General features: G+C 41.6%; 4 protein-coding genes and 1 non-coding gene across 6 annotated transcripts; all 5 read left to right on the top strand.

Moving 5' to 3' along the window:
- The first annotated feature begins 450 nt into the window (after positions 1-450).
- LOC133717103 (agamous-like MADS-box protein TM6) lies at positions 451-2,810 on the top strand. 2 transcript variants are annotated; one of them, XM_062143757.1, is made up of 7 exons: positions 451-738; positions 830-896; positions 1,011-1,072; positions 1,164-1,263; positions 2,027-2,068; positions 2,168-2,212; positions 2,293-2,810. In XM_062143757.1, exons 1-7 carry the CDS (start codon positions 551-553, stop codon positions 2,593-2,595), a joined length of 807 nt encoding a protein of 268 aa, XP_061999741.1. In that variant the 5' UTR covers positions 451-550; the 3' UTR covers positions 2,596-2,810. The 2 variants fall into 2 exon arrangements, with proteins under 2 accessions (XP_061999741.1, XP_061999746.1); XM_062143762.1 differs by having other exon boundaries at positions 455-738; positions 2,314-2,810.
- Positions 2,811-4,572: 1,762 nt separating this feature from the next.
- Positions 4,573-8,796, top strand: LOC133717094 (uncharacterized). The gene is made up of 8 exons (XM_062143735.1): positions 4,573-4,890; positions 5,027-6,484; positions 6,599-6,796; positions 6,891-6,945; positions 7,286-7,434; positions 7,526-7,600; positions 8,002-8,130; positions 8,363-8,796. The coding sequence occupies exons 1-8, from the start codon at positions 4,822-4,824 to the stop codon at positions 8,483-8,485; spliced, it is 2,256 nt and encodes a 751-aa protein (XP_061999719.1). The 5' UTR covers positions 4,573-4,821; the 3' UTR covers positions 8,486-8,796.
- A 901-nt stretch (positions 8,797-9,697) lies between these two features.
- LOC133717095 (LRR receptor-like serine/threonine-protein kinase ERECTA) lies at positions 9,698-11,558 on the top strand. Its single transcript, XM_062143748.1, has one exon. It carries the CDS (start codon positions 10,151-10,153, stop codon positions 11,402-11,404), a length of 1,254 nt encoding a protein of 417 aa, XP_061999732.1. The 5' UTR covers positions 9,698-10,150; the 3' UTR covers positions 11,405-11,558.
- A 2,566-nt stretch (positions 11,559-14,124) lies between these two features.
- LOC133727204 (LRR receptor-like serine/threonine-protein kinase GSO1) lies at positions 14,125-16,077 on the top strand. The gene has a single exon (XM_062154820.1). It carries the CDS (start codon positions 14,192-14,194, stop codon positions 15,980-15,982), a length of 1,791 nt encoding a protein of 596 aa, XP_062010804.1. The 5' UTR covers positions 14,125-14,191; the 3' UTR covers positions 15,983-16,077.
- A 640-nt stretch (positions 16,078-16,717) lies between these two features.
- TRNAG-GCC (transfer RNA glycine (anticodon GCC)) lies at positions 16,718-16,788 on the top strand. Its single transcript has one exon. It is a non-coding gene; the product is annotated as a tRNA-Gly (tRNA).
- The last annotated feature ends 4,949 nt before the right edge of the window (positions 16,789-21,737 follow it).

Below are 21,737 nucleotides of genomic sequence, written 5' to 3'. Positions count from 1 at the left end.
AACAGTGAAACCTATAGCTAGCAATAAAATTTTCCTCTAGATATATTTGCCACTTTTGCTTGCAATATAATTATGAAAAGAAAAATATCTAGCTCTGCAAAGTACATGATTAGAAACCTAGGCTCACTAGCTGATTAAATCAAAGTGATCCCTGATCCAAGAACTTAATTCACGCAATGAAACTAAGAAAATTAACCGGCACGCGAGAACAGATCGAAGACCGATACTAGTCTTCATGATAATGTGCTGTCATGGTCAAAAGCAGACTAGCCAAGCAGTACGTACCCTCAACATCACAAGCTATCAGCAGTAACCTAACCTTGGACTTAACATAGCTCTTAGCTTTTAAATTGACATAACCTAACCTTAGCAAAAGACATTCCCAGTTACACTACAACCTAACTTTTTTCCCCACTTTCTAGATATAGAAACCCCTCCACCTCCACAATCTCATCTTTAAGACGTTATCTCCTTTCCCATTGTACTCAACAACAACCCAGAACAAAGCAGAAGAAGTTGAAGAAGGAGGAGGAGGAGCAAAATTACCGAAATGGGTCGTGGGAAGATTGAGATCAAGCTGATCGAGAACCAGACGAACAGGCAGGTGACCTATTCGAAGCGACGAAATGGGATCTTCAAGAAGGCTCAGGAGCTCACGGTTCTGTGTGACGCTCAGGTCTCCCTCATCATGCAGTCCTCCACTGACAAAATCCACGAGTATATTAGCCCTACCACTACGTACGTCCATCATCTCTCATCTATATATATTATCTTTTGTTTACTTTTGATTTTTGATTAATTCCATAGAAATGATATGGCTGTATATCAGGACCAAGAAGATGTTTGATCTCTACCAGAAGAATTTACAGATCGATCTATGGAGCTCACACTACGAGGTAATTAAAATTAACCAAAGGACCCTCTCTCTCTCTAAATTTTGTTTGTTTATATAAATCTTTTTTAGAGTTTATTTTTTGTGTTAATTTGTTTGTTGTTTTTGGTGGATGCAGGCAATGAAAGAGAACTTGTGGAAACTGAAAGAGGTTAACAATAAGCTGAGGAGGGACATCAGGTGATTAAATTAATATTTATATATATATTATCTGCTAGCTAATTTCAGAGAATAACTTTGTTTTTTACGTTTGGAATTAATTAATTACTAGGCAAAGGCTGGGGCATGATCTTAATGGTCTGAGCTATGCTGAGCTGCAAGATCTGGAGGAAACGATGAGTCAATCCGTGCAAATCATACGTGATCGAAAGGTACTCCGATCTTATTCTTATATTTTGTTTCTAACTTTTTTCCTTTTTTTTTTTACTTAAATAAAGCCTAGATCTATGGACCTGCCAATTCAAATTTTATTTAGGGTTTCAGATCTATGGCGCACTGCTGTTTGTTATTATAACTCCTAAAAAGTCATCTCGCATCAAATTAATAGTGGGAAATTGCGTGACTAAATGTATAATTAAAAATTCTATGTAACTTTAGGCTCAAAAGTTTTGATCTTCAACTAATACAAATTTTAGAGGCGTTCATTTATAAATAGGCTCAATCTCTCAAATCATTAATTTCTTACATGAACCCCAATTATATGTTTCTTTTGATTCTTATCTGAGCTCCCTAATATTCTCCTTCCAATACAATTGTATAGTTAATAAGAAACTGTAATTCCTATTAAATATTTGATCTCCCATTGCTTCTATTTGTTTTTTTTTTTTTTTTTTTTTTTTTTGCCATCCCCAATTCCCCATGGCACGTACATATGTCCAGGAGCTATTAACCAAAGGAAAATGTACAATGAGACTTAACTTGCTTAACTAGATATATATGGTTTTTTTTGGTAAAAAAGCATCCTAGTTCTTCATCTTAATAGCCTTAAATAGAAACTCCTTTCATCTGAGAAGTGATCACTTCCAAAGCTAGATAAACAGTACGTTTAGTTTCTGTACGTAGTTGATTTTTTTAGCAATGATTCTAATATATATATACGGTGTTTGATGATGGTATTGGCATTGTTTGGTTAAGTACCACGTGCTCAAGACTCAAGCAGAGACTACCAGGAAAAAGGTAATTACTCAGCTGAAAATTTTGAGTGGATTAACTGTAATTAATCGATTTAGTGCCTATAAATTATGGTATGGTAACTAAATATTTCCACTGCTGCAGGTGAAGAACTTGGAGGAGAGAAACAGTAATTTAATGCATGGCTATGTAAGAACAATCCTCAAACTCCTGACTGCTTTCTAATTCCTCAACAAATTGATATATGTATACATCTCTGTAGCTTGAAGTTTGAAATTTTAATTGTGCAGGGAGCTCCAGGTAATGAGGATCCCCAATATGGGTATGTGGATAATGAAGGGGACTATGAATCTGCTGTTGCATTGGCCAATGGAGCATCAAACTTGTATTTTTTCAATCGCGTCCACAACAACCACAACCTTGACCATGGACATGGTGGCGGTTCACTGGTCTCCTCCATTACTCATCTCCAGAACCCTAATAACCACGGCAACCACAACCTTGAGAATGGACATGGTGGGGGTTCACTCATTTCCTCCATCACTCATCTCCATGATCTCCGTCTTGCTTAATTGGTTGAGGTACAGTGATCGTACCGAAACTAAGCACTAAATTAAGGTTACTGATGATATCGGTCCTTCAGTACTATACTATAAACCCTGATGAAATACTGTAAGATATATTCCGAGCGACGCTATTTATGTTAAGGAAGCTAGACTGAGAGAGGCACTAGCTTTTATGTATGTCTTTTAGAAGTATGGCATGAGCAAAAATCACTTCCGGTGCCTTCCCTATGTCTTTTAGAAGCGGACGTCCGCACAAAGTGTGGACGGATCACAATTCAGCTCTTCAACTTCCAAAATCTGCTCCTAAATCATCTTCTCTCTCACTCTGGAAGAGTCTCAGAGACGTTAAAATCATAGACCATCTCATATGGCCTTTGGTTCCTCCAAATCCATCTCCTCCCACCATTGCAGTTCATAACTATCTTCAAGCGCACAAATGTTTGGGTTTCTTGTGGGTCTGAAATTCTTCCAAAATGGGAGAGAAGATGATTCAAGAAGAATTAGTAGGAGGATTAACCAAGCTGAATAAAATGAAATCAAGCTAGATTCTGATCGATCTGCACTTTTTCGATTTTGCAGACATTCGCTTCTGAACGGCTCCATGTGTGTGTGTCTATATTGACTGACAGTAATGCTTTTGATGTTGTGTTTTACATTGTCTTGGTTCTTGATGATACTACATTAGTACGTATTGGCTTTAAGCTAGGGAATTTCCCTAGTTAATTAAGCTATGGAAAGATTATCTTATATATCATGAAATAAAAATACAAGCTAATGCATGTAATACGAGTTGGGGGTACGTACATGTTCAAGTAGTGGATCCTCCTCGATAAAACTCAGGATTAATTGGAACCCTCTACTTGGATTTTCTGTAGGTTTCTTTTTCCCCTTTTTTCATCACAATAGATTTCATTAAGCGAATCAATTTGGCAAAGTGTTCATCACTTCATCCATTGTGAATTCCTTTAGAGTGTGTTTGGATGAGGGAAAAAATGATGGAATTTAATTGAAAGTGAGGATTTCATAATTCCTAAAAGTCAATTCCCTCGTTTGGCATTATCAGATTGGAAATTTTAAATTTCTCTGTGGAAAAAAACGAAGGAATTCATTATTTAAATTCCTCACTTCAATTTCCACCAAAATAGGTGTCTTCAATTTCTCTGTCGTTTGGTAATGACGTTATGTAACACATAGCATTTATACATCTGATGAATCAAAATTTCACAGAAGATTTTTTATTTAAGAAAAGAAAAAAAAAAACTGCGAAAACCCGAAAAGTACACTCCAAGCAAAAGGCTCCAAAACAAACCCTTATGTTAGAGCAAAAGATTATATATATATATATATACAGTCCGGCTACGGTGCGGACGGTACAGATTTCCGGTTTTCACCCACTTTCCGATCACATATTTTGATCTTAACCGTTCAGTTTTTAGGTCCTAATGTATAGATCATCTCTGCAAAATTTCAGCCAATTTGGTGATCATTAAGGCATCCAAAACTGCAAATTACAATAATGTACACGAACGGTTCCGGTTTGACAGATTCGGTTCGTTCGTGTAAATTGTAGTTTTGGATGCCTTAACGATCACCAAATTGGCTGAAATTTTGCAGAGATAATCTATACATTAGGACCTAAAAACTGAACGGTTAAGATCAAAATATGTGATCGGAAAGTAGGTGAAAACCGGAAATCCGTATCCGCACCTGAGAAAAATCCTATATATATATATATATATTTTTAAGTAAGATTTCTTGTTAAATAAACAACAAATTAAAGAAAACATTGTTCCTTTGGTAAAATACCAAAAGGGCCTCGAGTAACCCACTTTCACTTTTATTGGGCTTGGGCCGGTTTGCGAATAAATATTCCTACTTGGGTAAACGCGAGCAACGTTACCGTCACAGTGACTGAAAACGACGTCTAATTTACAAAAAAATAAAAAAAAAATAACTGAAACTGGTTAGTTAACTGAAAAAAAAAAAAAACGGAATACACCCATGACGCAAATCAAACCAACGAGTCGGTGAATCGTTACCCGGTCCCGCCAACTCGGTCTCCGAACTCAGTCGCTACTCGCCGGTTCTCACTCTCTCCACTAGTCTCACCTCCGACTCGAAATCTCCACCTAAACAATTCCACAAATCCTCCAAAGCTCTCAAAATTTGAAATCTACAGCCAAAATATCACTGTAATTTCAGACATTATCTTATCGGAGACGCCAGATCCGCATGGCAGCGACGGCTTCGGCGCCGCCGTGGATCCCGGAAGACGACCTCCTCCTCAAGAACGCCATCGAGGTATTCATCTTCTGCAATTTTCCGATTGAGTTGGTTATGATTTGGATGCAATTTGCGTTTGTGTTTTTGAATATTAGTGGATTTTGATTTAGTGTTCAAATTTGCTTTTTCGCTTGTGAACTTGGAACGATTGCAGGCAGGTGCTTCTCTGGAAGCGCTTGCCAGAGGAGCGGTCAGATTCTCCCACAAATTCACGGTGGGAGATTTGCGGGAGCGGTGGCACGCGCTGCTCTACGACGCCGACGTGTCGTCGGAGGCGTCTGCTCGGATGTTGGAATTCGAGGCGTGTAATTCGAACGTCGTGCCGTCCAAGGCTAATAGGTTCAGTCAGTCTAGGGGTTCGAAACGGAGAGGGGAGAGCATAAGGAAGCAGTATCATGCTCTGAGGAAGAGGCTGTGTGCTGATACTAATCTGTGCGCTCTTAGTGATTTCGATATTAATTTTCTTGGTGGGCAAGCTATTGGGAACCAGGGGAGTTTGGATGGGAATTGTATGGTTGGAGGTCATGTTGGGGAGCCGGTTTTCAATGGCGACGGTGGGAGTGTTTTTCATGGCAGACAGTGTGTCTCGCTTGAGGATCATGGGGTAGGCGGAGTTGGGAGGGAAGGTTGTGGTAATGAGTTTTCAGAACAGGTTCTTTTAGTGGGATTGGGAGAGAATGCTTATTGCCGGGATAATAATGCCGGTGAGGATTTATCTACGCGCGGGGTTAATTCAATGGATTTCGGGAATTCGTTGGATGCGGAAGATATAGGGGCACATTTATGGGACGTAGCAGCGCCAGAAATGCCAGCGGAAGAGACATTGGTAGTTGTTAATGATGTGGATGTCGATGGGGAGAATATGGATTCATCTCAATATGAAGTTGGCCATACTGAGGCAATGTTGGTTGATGGTGAAGGGTGTGATGAACTGAATAGGCGTGTAGCTATATCGGGAGGTGATTATGGAGATATGGCAGATTCTCTTTTCAATGATGAGGTCAATTCAATTCTGTTGAGTTCTCCCAAAGATGTTCATGAAGATGATGTTCCTGAGTTCTGTCAACCTCCACAGTTGGTTTCAGTTTCATGTGAGGCTGTTTCAGATGTTGTGCATACTGCTGAGATGGTTCTTTCTGTCGAACCATCTCAGACTGGTCATGATGATCGGCTAGATATTTCATGTTCAGACGCCAATAAGCCATCATCATCCACATCAGTACCATTGAATCCTACCGAGATGGCCGTTGCTCCCATGGTGCCTGTTGCTCCTGAGATGGCCGTTGCAGAAGAGGTTCAAGAAGAAGAGATGATTTGTACATTGAATACTGAGGATCCTGACATCCCTTCCAATGATGATATCATGTTTCCTACTGCGATTGTTCATACTTCCCTGCAACCGAGCTCTAAAGAAGTTAGTAATTTGGCTACTGACCAAAGAAAAAGTGATCAACAAATAAAAACCTTGGAGAAAAAAGAAGATCCTGCACAACCTTTTAGAAAAGAAAGTCCAAACCCTGCACGTGATAAAAATGACCCTGCTGCCGCAAGCCAATGCAGATTAGCAGATGCAACTCTCAACTGTATCACAAAGGGATTGCTAAATGAAGAGGTTATGATTTTTTACTTGGGATCACTTCATACTGTTGATATATCATACATTGGTTCTTCAACTTATGAATTTCTTTTGGAAATATCTATCACTAAATCTGATTGTGGCAAACAGGAAATTAATGTTCCAGGTATAGTTGCAGAACTTGCATCTTTAACTGCAGAGCTAGGTTCTACTAGTATGGCTTTCCCAGAACCACAAACCAACCCCTCAGCACTAGATTGTGAAGAATCTGAGGAAGAATCTAATGACGATGTTGTTGATGATGACGAGGACGCTGACATTCCTTATTTCTCTGATATCGAAACGATGGTAAACATTACAAATTTTTGAACTTCTATTTTTTCATATGCTTCTTGGTTCATTTAGGCTCCACCTTCTTCAACTTACATATGTTATTATCCAGATACTTGAGATGGATTTATGTCCAGCTGATGAGGAGTCAGATATCAGTAGACAAGGTAACTCCTTTAAGTTGGTACTAGTAGTTGATTAGTATTCTACTTTATTAACAATTATGTAATTTTAAAAAAAGAAAGTTACTCTTGTTAAAAAGTCAAGGTTCATTAAACATCCCATTATTTTGAATTTAAAGAATTATAATTCCTATCATATTTCTGTTAGATAAATCTTTTGTGCATTATGCGGTGGCTTTTTATGACTTGAACAGTTGAATATATACATTTAAAGAGATATATGAGTTCAATCCTTTATGTATGGTTGAACGTGTAGCATTTCTTTCATTGAGAGCGAATATTGTTTTCCGTTTTATTAAAAAATGATTTTCTGTGATATTTCCAGTCTCAAAGTATCAACATGAGGATGCTAAAAGGAAAATTATAAGGTTGGAACAGTGTGCACAATCCTCTATGCAAAGAGCACTTGCATCTAAAGGCACACTTGCTGTATTGTATGATCACCATGTAAAGCATTATATCAAGAAAACTGAGGTATGTATTTCAAATTTTGACGTTTTGACTTTTGATTCATACTTGCATATGTCCATTGAAAACCTCATTGCAACCTCTTTTTACTTTGTAGGTGATAATTGGCAGAACAACAGAAGATAATCAAGTTGATATTGATTTGGGAGATAACAAAGTATCTAGGCGGCAGGTGAGACTTGTTTTGTTTTCCTAATACAAATCTTTTCATGAATTGCATTGTCGATAGTCAGCTTATTTGAAACTGATTACTAGCTCATTGATATGTGGATCACATTGTAGAATGGGTTTGAGATATCCAATAGCAGATTCCCAAACTTTCAACATGTGACATTAAATTATGAAGGGGATAATGCAGGCTAAGGTGGCTTAGATCGTAGAATAGAGTCCGATTTGTGCAAATTGTTCGTGTCCTTAAAACCTTTATTTTTCCTCTTTAAGTTGTGAATCATGGGACTTTGGTCATTATTTCCATAAATTTGATTGCATTGTTAGAACAAAGAAGTATTGACCAGTTCTTTCATCATTAAATACCTTTCAAGGCTTTATGTGACCATTTTAATTTTTCTCTAGGCTCTTATAAAGATGGATGCAGATGGTTCTTTCTCATTGAAGAATCTTGGCAAGAGTTCAATTTTCTTGAATGGCAGAGAAATTGCTACCGGAGAGCTTTTAAGTTTTGCTTCGAGTAATTTGATTGAGGTAAATGGTTTTTCATATTTCACTCCAGACCTCGTAGAGCTAATTTTTCAACCTTTAAATATTGTTCCTTGTTCTATGTTGTCTCGAGCATGCTTCTTGGTCTTGGTTCAAGTCTTTTGCTTCATCCTTCAGTTTCTGCTCTCTCATATGCTACCCAATTTTGTTCCAGTGCTTGGTTTTGTGTTCTTAGTGTTTGATAACCAATTACAGTATCGTATTTTGCAATCTGCAGATTAGGGAGATGGCATTTGTTTTTGAGATTAACCACAAATCTGTGAGGCAGTATCTGGCAAAAATTGCCACAAAAAGTGAGATACACACCAATTGTGAAAGGGCACCTGAGGGGGTTTCATAAGTGGAGAAATGCCAGGTGCCTTTCCTATTCTAATTTTTTTGTTATTGGAATATAATTGGTGGTCTGTTATACTTAGAGGAGCATCCTCACTCTGCCCTATTAGAGAATGTATAGGCCTTTTTAGTTTTACATTAATTTATACACAGTGATCCTCAACTGAAGAAGGAAAGGATGTACTAGGAAAAAAAAATAAAAAAGAAGAAATAACAAGTTAATGATTTGTAGCAGTAAATACCAGCTCTGTGTTATATCTATTTATCTTTTCTTTTGTATATAAAATATCTTAGTGCCTCTTTTTCTTGATTCCAAAAGATATTCCTCTGAGTGGTTGTTAGAACTTGGAAATACCCAATGCGAATCTGCATTCTGGAAATTGGGTGGCTTTCGGTAAAAGCTTGCTGTGTTTTCAAGTTTGTTAGCTACTTAGCTATAATAAAAGTGCTTAATGCAACCGCTGATTTGACATTTGTGATATTGGTTGCTTCAAATCCCCCACCAACTAGAGCATTCTCTGTAACAACTGCTTCAAAGGAGAATCAATTCCATGAGCTGGTATTTGATGCCTATGGCTAACCACTCAATTTTTATATTTTTCGTTGTTTCCCGTTACAATTAGTATCATAATGCCTATGATTATTGGATTTTAATTAGAGTCGCAATCATAACGAGGTTTCTACTTTGCCATATAGTTATAGTAAAGGGGCCATTTTGAGTGGCTTATGGAGCAATCAAGGAAAAGGAACCAATTCGTATCTTAGCTAGAAAGAATGACTTTAGACTTTTCTTTTTTCCTTGATTCACTCCCAAATGACCGCCAAAATCCATTGGTGCTTCAATAGTTAGAATGTTGTTTAGCTAAAGTTTAGGGCTTGAACTTGTTGGGGTAGAAACTAAGTCGAGGACTATCTTGTTTTGAACTGATTTGATAATTCGGGCATTGGTAAACCCCATTTTGTATATGAAAATAACGCATAGAATGGACGGACCGAACATCCACAAAGTGGAGAAACTAACTACGAAACTCATCACCATGCAATGTAAATCGAATAAAGAAATCTAAGACAGCCCGAGTTAAAGTATCAAAGCTATGTAACATTCATTTGGAGCCATAAATAAAAATAGTGATTCTAAAGCGACTTGAACTTGATAACCGAGTTTTCTAAACATTATGCTGTAAGAATCATAAATCCTTAAAACATTTTACCCCAAGGAAATGCCAATTATCTTTGTGAATTATGATCATCTTCCAAAGACAGCTCAACACTAAGCAAGTCTAATCGTTTAAGATATTATCTAAAAAGAAAAAGATAGTTTAAGCTAACGAACACACACGTCACTATATCAACGACCAAGGTGTCGCCACCATAACCAACACAATAAAGCCAGAACAGTCTCCCTCTCTGTCTCTCTCCCTCTTCAGATTTATATACTGACCTCACTGAGGAAGAAGCCTCTCTCTCTCTCTGACAACTGCCCGTGAATCCACTTGTCTCAACCCTTGTCTGATCCAAACCAAAAACAAAAACTGAAAGCTACTCACTTTATACGGTACCCCATTCCCAATTCCACCAAAACCAACGGCCCTGATCATCCCCTCTCTCACTCCAACCCCTTATCCTCAGCCACCCAACTTCCAGTCACTGAAACAGTCCATCTCTGTTCCAAATGGGTGTTCTTGTTCTGCTATTTACAGTCGCAAGTCTGCTCCTTCTAGCAGAATCCAAGACTTTCTGGGAAGACACTCAAGTTCTGAAGCAGCTGAAGAACACACTAGACCCCAACTCAGTGGCTCAAGGCTCCTGCATTAGCTCGTGGGACTTCAAAGTCGACCCCTGCGACTCTCTCTTCAGCGATCGGTTCACTTGTGGCTTCCGGTGCGACCTAGTCGACGACTCTGGTGTCAGCCGAGTCACCGAAATCGGCCTAGACCAAGCTGGTTACTCCGGTTCTTCACTCTCCTCCCTCTCCTGGAACTTCCCTTACTTGGAAACTCTAGACCTCTCTGGTAACTTCTTCTCCGGTTCACTCCCCGAGTCATTCTCCAACCTCACTCGGCTCCGTCGACTCATCCTCTCCGGAAACTCGTTCTCCGGCTCTATTCCAGCTTCAATTGGGTCCCTCACCAATCTTGAAGAGCTCTTCCTCGACAACAATTACCTCCAAGGCTCGATCCCGCCGAGTTTGAACAACCTGGTCAGCCTGAACCGGCTGGAAATCCAAGCTAATAGTCTCAGCGGCGAGTTTCCGAAGTTGGATTCCCTCACAAGCCTTTACTACTTAGACGCCGGCAACAATGCAATTACGGGTCAAGTCCCGTCCACATTCCCACCCTCGTTGATTCAAATCTCCATACGAAACAACAGCCTAGTCGGAACGGTCCCGGAAACCATCAAACAGTTGGGTTCTCTACAAGTCCTCGATCTGAGTCACAACCAACTCGGTGACTCCGTCCCGGCACACCTCTTTTCCCACCCATCTCTCCAGCAGCTCACTCTCTCCTTCAACAAGTTCTCCTCCCTCCAAACCCCGAGCTCAGCCGGATTCCAAAGCCAGCTCATCGCCGTCGACCTCAGCAACAACAACTTACAAGGTTTCTTACCATCCTTCATGGCCCTAATGCCAAAGCTCTCCGCTTTGTCCCTCGAAAACAACAAGTTCACTGGTATAATCCCAACCCAGTACGCCTTCAAAGTGGCCGTACCCGGAACCGGAGTCTCGCCGTTCGTCCGGCTTTTGCTCGGCGGAAACTACCTGTACGGACCCTTACCCGGTCCTTTACTTAGTATGAAACCCGGTTCGGCAAACGTGGGTCTTGGCAATAACTGCCTGTACAGATGTCCAAGGGTTTTCTTCTTTTGTCAAGGTGGTGACCAAAAATCGTCATCCGAGTGTAGAAGCTTCGTCCCTGTAATCCCCTGAATCAATGGACGTTATTAATGTCTGTAACACTATGAATTTATGACATAAATATTCAATAATTAAATTTGATTTATTTTGTTTTCTCTTTTACTGGATTCGTTTTTGTACCGGGGAAGAAAATCTGAGTTGAATTATTCTGTAAGGAAAGGAAGCGTGGTCCTTGTCTGGCGGTAAACACAGTGCAGTGGCAGTGGCACAGTGACGAGAGAGAGAGAGAGCGAGAGCGAGAGCGATGAGCTTGAGGTTGATATTATTTTAGTGATGGTTATCATCTGACAACACGAACGTTAAGACCCACGTGGAATTATGTGGGGGAGGACCCAGTTCCGAGGCGTTTCCGGTGGGGACTCAAGACGCACTTAAATATCACCATCGTCTTCCCTGTAACGCACTAACTACTGGTTTTTTTTTTGCTAAAAATAGTTCAAAAGGCTGAGAGAGTTACAGAGATTCCAGGTTTCTGCTTGTGTCTTTATCTGAACCAATGTGATGGATGAAAATGTCTGTTTTGACGGTGTTAGGTCTATTTACCAGGGGTAAATATTTGTATGGCAAACTATAAACCCTTCCTCCCTTTTGCACACAATGTGTGCATGAGGTTTGTGCAACGGAATTATTGCGTGCATTGGCATGGTTAATGAGTGGCAAGTGATTTTCTCATGACTCATGACTCATGACTCATGAGCGGCGTCGAGGCACCTCCCTGCTGGATGACGGTGATGGAGGAACTAGGGCTGGCAATTTGGGCCGAAGCAACCGAACCAACTGACATCCGAGCCGGCCCGAACCGATTTGGGCCGAAGATTCGGCTTACCGACTTTTCGGCTCGGCTGAGCCGTACCGGAAGTCAGCTTCGGCTCGGCTACGGTATGCAAATCCTCATACCGTCGGTATACCGTACCGACCGTATATATGTATACAACCGAATAGCATACAAAATGTGTAAAACTTCGCAAGAGATAGGAGTCGAACCCCTAACCTCCTGCACAAGATCTACACCTCATAGCCACTCGAGCACACGCTGCTCTTACTATAATATGCACAAACTTTATATTTATTCCCTCATACACCACATAATTAAAACAAAACAAGTTCAGCTGGATCTGCCCTCATTCATCGTTTTTTTTTCTTTCACTTTATTTTCTCATCTTCTTTCCTCCTCCTCTTCTTATTTCCAGTTCCATCACCGTCTTCTTCTTTATCAGTTCCATCATCATCTTCTTCTTTTTGTTTGATTGCCACACAACTCGCAACCTGCAAAGTTCCACATCCCCCATCATCTTTTTCTTTTTAGTATATAAATCACAGCCACAAGCTCTCAATTCAATTCAACCCCAAAACCCCCAATTTCAAGATTCAATTTCTTCTGCAAATCGATCAATAACCCTAATTTTCAATCCAACCCCCAAAACCCAACTCGATTCCCTTCTGACCGGATTTGCAATATCCCTCCCAATCAGACCCAGAACGATGACGATGGAGATTGAGGTAATCTGGAGGAAGAGATTAAGGTAAACTGGAGGAAGAGCTCCGTGTTTCTAATTTCAATTAGGGCTTGCAGATGGAGGAAAGTGTGATCAAGACTGTGATCGGTGTTATCTTGGTGGCGGAGGCCTAATGTCAAGATCCGGCAAATTCTCCGAATTTGAGCCGAAATTCAAATCGAAATTCGGTATACCGATATGTCGGTAACCGACGACGGCGGCTCGGTTTCGGTTGCAGATTTGGGAAACCGACCAACTTCGGTCGGTACCCGGTTGACGGAATTTGTCGTCGGTTTTCTACCGAATCCACCCTTAGGAGGAACTGAACGGTGGCAGCGGTGGCTGGTTGGCCTGCATCAGACTGGTTTTGGTTTCAGCGTGGCTTGCTCGGACTTCGTTGGGTGGCAGCGGGATTTGGGCGAGGGTTTGAGGCGGCGAGGTCTGGCTGTAGGTGGCGGCGGCGGGGGCTAGCGTTTGGTTTTTTGCGGCGGCGGCAGTCGGCTTCGGGTTGTGGCAGTTGACCATTGACGCTGAGGATGGTCTGGGCTGGGGTCAAACCCTCCTTGGTTTGGGCCGGTGTTTGGGCTTCTTTCTTGGGGCTGTTTGGTTTGCTATGTTGGGCTTGGTTTTTTTTGACCTAGGCCCAACTCTATGTTAGTAGCTTTGTTTACTTTCAATAATTTCCTAAGTTTTTTAGGGCGCTCTATTTCCTTTGTTTTTAGGGTAACTGTAAGTTTTTGGGCTTGCTTATTTACTATGTTTTTTCATAGTCTGTAGGCTCGCTTGAATAAGTGAGCATGAGTACCGTCAAATGATCGGACCTAATCTATGTATCGCTGTGATTTTTCACAAACTCTTTATCTACCCAGAGATGATAGAGGGAGGACCATTATTAATATATATCCTTTCTGGCCTGAGTATTAATATATATCGACATGATATTCTTCAAAAAAAGTTTTACGAGTGCACCTAATAAATTATATATGCTAACATTATTATGCATGATCATGTGATATGTTTTTGTTTAAACAATAAGTCAATGAAAGTAAATAAAAGATCAGAAATTCACTATACCTTAATACTTATCTTTTCACTAGAAATATACTATTTCTAAGGCAAAAATCTGTGACTTTCCACTAATTTCTGGATTAATACTATTACAGACAAGAAAGCGTCCATAACCTTCTAAATGGCGCGTGCAGTCCCTATATCTTAAGTTTATTGTATATTCAAACACATAGATATGACAAAGATTTGAGCTTTATACAACTCTTTTCAGTTCTACTAGCTCGCTATCTCAAAAATGGAAATTTCCATTCATAGCAAAACCTTCCTACTTTCCTTGCTCTTCATTCTCTCACACCCACTCTCCTTTCTTGTATCCCAAGCATGCCATTCCGTAGACAGAGAAGCCCTTCTCCATTTCAAGCACAACATCATTTCCGACCCTTCAAAACTTCTCCATTCATGGTCACTTTCCTCTGATTGCTGCTCCGCCTGGGAAGGAGTCGGGTGTGACCCCTCCTCCGGCAGAGTTGTCCACCTCTCCCGTTCGGGACTTATTTCAGACAATGACTTCATCGTCGACACATACATGTCCGGTACACTGTCCCCATTTCTTGGAAACTTATCTTCTCTTCAGCTTCTTGACCTCAGCAACCTCAAGAACTTGAAGGGTCCAATACCACCAGAGTTTGGGAAGCTATCTAACCTCACTCATCTGTTTCTTTATACAAACAAGCTCAGGGGCTCAGTACCATGGACATTTCAGTATCTTTTTCGATTGGAGAAGCTCTATCTTGGTAACAATGATATGTCTGGTTCTGTTCCTAACTCTGTTTTTGGAGCCTTAAGTTCACTTTCGGAACTAGGCCTATCAGGAAACAGATTTTCTGGTCCAATCCCAAATTCAATCGGAAAGCTGGTGCTGCTAACTAAGCTTGAACTCCAAGGAAACAAATTCTCTGGTAGAATTCCTACTAGTATTGGCAAGCTGAAGAGCCTCACGTATCTTGATTTGTCACAAAATCGGATAAGCGGAAGACTACCTCAGTCCATAGGTGTACTTTCCCGGTTAGTCTTGCTCTATCTCAATCATAACAAGATAACTGGAGCCATTCCTTCTTCAATTTCCGGGCTAAGTTCTCTCCGGTTTTGTCAGTTATCCGAAAACAAGCTCAGAGGCACTTTGCCTGCATCACTAGGCCAGCTCCCAAAAATCGAAAGGCTCCTTTTGGAAAACAACAAACTTTCGGGGAAACTACCTGCAACCATTGGCCATCTCGCAACTCTCACCGACATTTTCTTCTCCAAAAACCGCTTTTCAGGCAAGATTCCTTCTAGCTTTGGCAATTTACACAACTTACAGACACTAGATTTATCGAGGAATAGACTTTCGGGTCAAATACCTCCTCAGCTAGAAAAACTACAGAGGCTGCAAACTCTGGACCTTTCTTCCAATCCTTTGAGGTTGGTTAGTATACCAAGCTGGTTATCAAAGTTGAAGCTTTTTCGCCTATTGTTGGCGAAAACTGGTGTTAAAGGGCAGCTTCCAATGTGGTTATCTTCATCATCTATATCTATTCTTGATTTATCAGGCAATGCCTTGGCAGGAAAGTTGCCACATTGGATTGGCAACATGACTAGCCTTTCATTTCTCAACTTATCAAACAATGCCTTTCATTCTTCAATCCCAATTGAATTCATAAACCTATCACTTCTCATGGACCTTGATCTACACTCCAACAAGTTCTCTGGTCCACTGGATTCAATATTTTTTAAACAAACCCAAGACCCACTTGGCCAATTCAACTCCATTGATCTTTCTAACAACATGTTCACCGGCCCTATTGATGAGCACATTGGAGAAAGACCGGCAATGGCCTCGATCAAGAGCCTAATTCTTTCAAGTAACAAGTTGATTGGCACTATCCCAAAGCAGGTGCTGGATTTGAAGGATCTTCAACAACTAGATTTGTCAAAAAACCAACTGAATGGGGAAATCCCTCCTCACAAAGCTAATTTCCCTGTTTCTACTTTCATGGATAATCCTGGTTTGTGTGGAGCTCCACTACCTCCTTGTAATCCCTCTTAGCATTTTCCAAATATGTTTTGATTTGTTAAAGTTTCGTGTTGAAAATTTCATGAAGCTTAGTTGTCATTGGATCGTTTGGTATAACATAAAACTTGTGAGCGATAGTTTTATAGTACTCCGAATTTGTGAAGCATTTAAATTTCACAGCTGAAATAGTCAATACTCAACACTCTGAGTTAATATAACTACTTAAGACTCTGAAATTTCAATACTCCAATACATTATAAAACATCCTAGAGTTTGAGATTATGGGAGGCAAATATAGCTAACGGCTATTTGGTATCCTATACATGTGAGGCGGGTACTTATTTAGACTAATATCAAACAATGTACCATTGCCATACCTGCTCCAGCAATCTGTTGATGATGAAAGCTTATAATAGTGTCTTTATTCTTACGATATTATTGGATCACCCGGAAATTACTATGACGGTATGACTAACTGGTATCTCTTCAACCAAAGCTTGTCTTGAATATTACATATATAGTTGTGCGTTTTGGGGTCTTGTGCTTGGTTTATGCTTACTGCCTACGATTCTGAAGAGAAAGAATATAATATGCACCATACTAACGGCTAGCCACAAATCTCATTCAGTGAATTAAGCGAATAATATTCACATGAGAGGAACTGATATAATATATTTTCAGACCCAAAAACAGAGAGGGAGGGGGGTGCTTCACAGTGCTAAGATCCCTATTTATGTTTTTTATTTGCACGTGAAAATGTGCATCAAAGCACCAGTGGTCTAGTGGTAGAATAGTACCCTGCCACGGTACAGACCCGGGTTCGATTCCCGGCTGGTGCACCATATTTTTAATTTTTCTTTTTCTTTATTTTCATCTCACAATTTGTCAAAATACAGGTGGACAGATAGATCATGATGAATTGTTTTGGAATTTGGATAGAGCTCCATCATAGGGATATATTTTTTTAGGGTCAATATATTCAATATTGGGTGCTATAAATTTTGATCCAATCATCTAATTGATACTGACATCTGCATAATGGAGTATCTGCCTAACTTCTACCAAAATTACCAGATTATGATCCCAACTAATTGTGGGTCACTTATATTCTTAGTTAACTAATACTCTTTCCTCCACCAACTGCCCACTTTGGTTCAGAGAAATGGAAAAAAAAAAAAAAAAAATGGGATGCTTATCATCTTCTAGTGAGGGCCATGATCATGAGTAGAGGAAGTAATTTGGAGCATTCTGCATTACCCTGGTCTTGAGGGTAAACATAAGACTTCAGTGAAACTTCCAAGTCTTCTCAATTTGGATTTTTTCAGAAGAACATCATACTTGCAATGCCTTAAGATACAGCGTTCCTCTGAACCGACCGGGTTTGAAATTTAGCGGCCAAAATGTGAAAAGATGGATCGAATTCAGAACTTGATAATAACATGCATGAGTGTTTGGCCGGATGAGTAGTTAAACGTTAACTACGATTACCTATGGAAAGAGGGCATGCAGAGGACAAGTTATCATGGTCAATGGTACGTACTAGCTGAAGCCTTTGGCACTGCAGAGTATTTAATTTTCTTTTGGCCTCAACAAAGTTTGCTGTAACTTGAATTGATGGTTTTGGCTTCTTTATCATCTCTAACCAGATCACTAATTAACCAGATCACATGTATGGAGCTAGAGGAAGGTAATTGATGAGAAGAGAAGTACATTAAAGGACCCGTCTCCTTCATCTTATTGCTTTAGGTATCATTTTCATCCTGCATGCTATGTATGATGCCATATGAAGCAAGCCCTTCGATAACTTTCTTAAAAGACAAAAGGGGTATCATTACAATTTAGAACTCTCAGTTTTTACAGTTATTGTCATTTTAAGTCAGAGTTTTTCGACTTTGATGCATTAGAATCTGTTGTTCCAGCTAGCAAATTAATTTGTATCTCCATGACTTTGATCCCTTATTGCTACTTAATCTAACAATCCACAAACGTGGAGTTTATACATATGATGCGGTTGAAGGAATTGCGTTAAGTATGCTTAATTTATATTGTGTTACCTTTAAGAAGAGAATATATCCAAAGTCATGACACATGTAAAAGAAATAATTTTACAGAGAGAGCCGCTCTAGGGTTTTGAAAAATTTCTCTCTCCGTCCGGCGGCGCGTCCTCGGGACGTTGTCGTCGGACGGCCGTTGGGATCTGTAGCTTGTAGGGGTTTGATCTGGACCGCAGTGATTGGAGAGAGGTGGGTGAGGAGATTGTGGTTGCCGTCCGGTGGAGGTTCGACTTTAATTGGCTGGTTTGGTCGCTGTTTGCGCGATGGAGGGGTTGGTGCTGTCGCCGGAAAATCTCGGCTCTTCTAATCGCCGGTCTGGGTCGCGGGTTGGGGTCCAGCGCGAGCGGAGTTGGAGGGTGTTCGGGAGAGTGTTTATGGGCTGGAGTCGTGGGTATACCCAGATCCGATCTGGGGAGAGGGGACGCCTGGACTGGTGGAGCACGGGCCGGGAAGCGTCAGCGATGGAGTGATTGGGCTGACGGAGCTCTAGCGGTGGCGCAATCTTCCAAGGTTGATGCTGCACTGGCGGTGGTGCATCGACACAGGTGTGACAGCGATCGTGGATTGTCGGTGGTTGAACCAAAGTTGGGCTGGGCTTGGGCTTGGGCTGGTGGCTGTGATCTCCTTGCTTGGGTTTGGGTCCATTTCTTGGGCCTTGCCCAGGCTGTTTGTTTATTTAAATTTTTTATTTATTTATGCTGTTTAGTTTTATTGCGCTTTATGCGAGTAATAAGTCCCTACATTAGTCGTGTAGGGTTAGTCGGGCTTATTGCATGTGTGTGCACTCAATGTGCCTTGTCTGCTCTGGGTAGGCGGCGAGTTCCTTGCTTAGTCAAATGGTCGCTACCTCCTAGTGGCAGGGTGAAACTTGGTGTCACTGGATGTATTTTCCAGTGGCAACATGATGGGAAAGCTGTGAGAATGGATATTATGCTATGCTGTATTCAAGTTGCAGATCGAGTTATCTTTCCGTTGTGTCACCGCTGGGAAGCAAATAGAACCGTTTGGAGCGAGTTCTTTGCTAGTTGGTGCGTATTTGGATACAATTGTTTAGTATAGACTCATGATATTATTTCAGGATGTACTCTAGGTGCCTATTGTAATCAGGGGTTTAGGCTCATGGTCCCCCCCTTGTATTCAACGGTTTCATTAATCAAGGCTTGAGAGCAGCTGCACCAGCCCTTTATTCAAAAAAAAAAAAAAAAGAGAATATATCCAAATCAATGTAGTTTTGTTCGTAGTCTCGCAAATGCGACTCTATAAATCAACGACTAAACCGGCTATCGATCAAATTGGCTACGACTATTAAAACTAACACTGTGCTAAAGAAAGAGGTTGAACAAAACTTACCCAGAAATATATCTTAACCTAAAATACTTTGGGTGTTGATCAAGCGGCCATATATATGCATGAACCAGATAGTATTTGTTTGAGCCCAAAAGTAATTTTGGCAAGATCCTTTAGTGGATTTAGCATAACGGGCCGATACCTGCGGCCCAAAAATAAGCCTACTCGGGTTTGGGTTTCAGCTTCACCCATTCCGTGATCCATGAGGAAAACGAAACCTTATTGGAGTCGGGTAGCGAGGATTGAATAGGAAACTTCAATCAATATCCCTTCTATGACAAGGAACAGTCGAAACCCTAGGTATATATACCAGGTTTCAAGGACGAAAAGGAGATCTCTCAAAAATCAATCAATCCTAGCGATTACAAAGTCTCCCCGGAGCAAACCTTCAACCTCGTTGAAACCCGGTGACCGTGCGCCAGTCCCAGTCTCTCCAAGAGCCGACTGTCAGCATCACCAAACCAACCCGGCGACCGTACTTCCAGTCCTAGTCTCCCTAGGAGCCGACTGCGAGCGCAACCGCCACCGTTACTTCCAGTGAAGCAAGGGTAACGCCCTCGCAACCCAGCGAAGCTAAAGTCACGCTTTAGCGCAACCCGTGCTTTCTCCAAACTTCCCAGTGATTGCTCTGCTTAGTCTGCAATACTAAGTATCGATTCGGTGACGCGAAGAGATCACACCCAAAGTCCTTATCCGTAAGGCAGAAAGTCCTTTCCCGAAAGGCTAGAGAAGAACCTTGTGGCGAGGTTGGTGCTCTCCTCGTCCACAAACGCTTGAAGAAGAAGTCAGGTCAAGGGACTACCCCGACGACTGCACCCCATGGTGCTGGCACGCCTGCGCACACGCTCAAAAGAGACAGTTTGCAAGCCAACTGGTTTTTGCGCCAAACATTTTGGCACGCCCAGTGGGACCAAATAAGTGTCTCTTCGTGAACGTTAGCCATTGGGAAGTCAAGCGAAAACCCTTATAAAAAGGGCTACGCTAACTGCTCCAAGCATAAGACCTCCAGTTACAAACCGCATCCTCGCGCGGATTGTCATGGTCTTTCTGAAGAACAAGTGACTCAAAGATTCTCTCTTCATCCCCAATTCTCCGATATGTCAACTGAACAGGGAGAGGGTCACTCGACCGTTGCTGAAGGTCAAACTGTCACTACTAATCAGGCCAGTGAGCCTGTCACCGCCGCTGTCTCCAATACAGTGGGGAGTGAAGAGGAAGAGGCTTTAGTTGAGAAGTCTATTCCAGAGGGAGCGACCGTCGAGGTTGCATGCGCGATCATCTCGGAAAATATTGAAAACCATCGCAAGAAGATGGCTGCTAATCTGGAAAAGGAAAACGCGAAAACAGACAAGATCTTACGCGAAATAAACCAGCGTATTTCCCAACAAGCTGTGGAAACTAAGCAACTAATGTCACAAACTGAGAGTGCATTAAGGGCTCATGCTACAAGCATCGCAGATGGCCAGAGTCAGCAGCAGAAAAGAATCATTGATGCTCTTGCAAACCATACCAAGCAGACAGCGTCAGATATGGCAGGTCTTCGCAAAGATGGAGCGACTCTTGCAACTGAGGTGGCCATGCAAAGAGCTGAGTTGAACCAAGCCAAAGAAGTGTTGAATAAGACGTTAGGAGATCCTAACGCTATCCTTGGCTCCCTTGGCCAACCATCTGGTTCAGGCAAATATGTGCCGCCAAATCAGCGCGAGAAGGTTAGCAGCAATACCGCTGCGCCTGCTGCAACCGCTGCTACCACGCAATTGAAAGGTAAAGAACAAGCCCTGGTCATTGGCGGCAGCAAGGAAAAGACCACGCTGTCAGGTGGACAGACTGCTAGACAGAAGCAGCAGACATCAAAAGGTGTTGAAACTTCGTTCGACTCCGCCGTGTTCATTCAGTACGACAGCGATGGGGCAGAGAACGTATATCAAGAGCTGCCAGGAAGCTATTATGGGATTGACCAAGCTGGTAACCCGGTCAAGATAACAGCTTTGGCGAAAGAGATGCCTATGCCAGCCGTGACTCTTCAACAACCAGCTACAACCCGCGTTGTACAGAGAGGAAAAGAGACAACAGCTGCAAACCAAGCAATACCTGTGCAGGCTGTTCGCCATATGGTGGCGACACCTCCTCCTCCTTCGGGTCCAGAATATGTGAGACGAGATGAAGTAGAGGAGATGATCAGACTGGCTAACCCTAGGGCCCAAATGGATGGGGTCTATGAGGGACCTTTCCCGCCGCATATAATGCTCGCGCCTTTCCCTAGAGGCTATAAAAATATCATATTTTCTACTTTTTCAGGGGAAGACACCGAGAATGCAATAACTCACCTGGCCAGGTTCAAAGTGCAATGCGGCCAGTACCAGAACGATGACATCCTCAAGTGCAGG

The sequence above is a fragment of the Rosa rugosa genome, chromosome 1, assembly GCF_958449725.1.
Source record: "Rosa rugosa chromosome 1, drRosRugo1.1, whole genome shotgun sequence".
Classification (NCBI taxonomy): Eukaryota; Viridiplantae; Streptophyta; class Magnoliopsida; order Rosales; family Rosaceae; genus Rosa; species Rosa rugosa.
The sequence above is the reverse complement of the archived record's forward strand: the minus strand, read 5'-3'. Positions and strand labels throughout refer to the sequence as shown.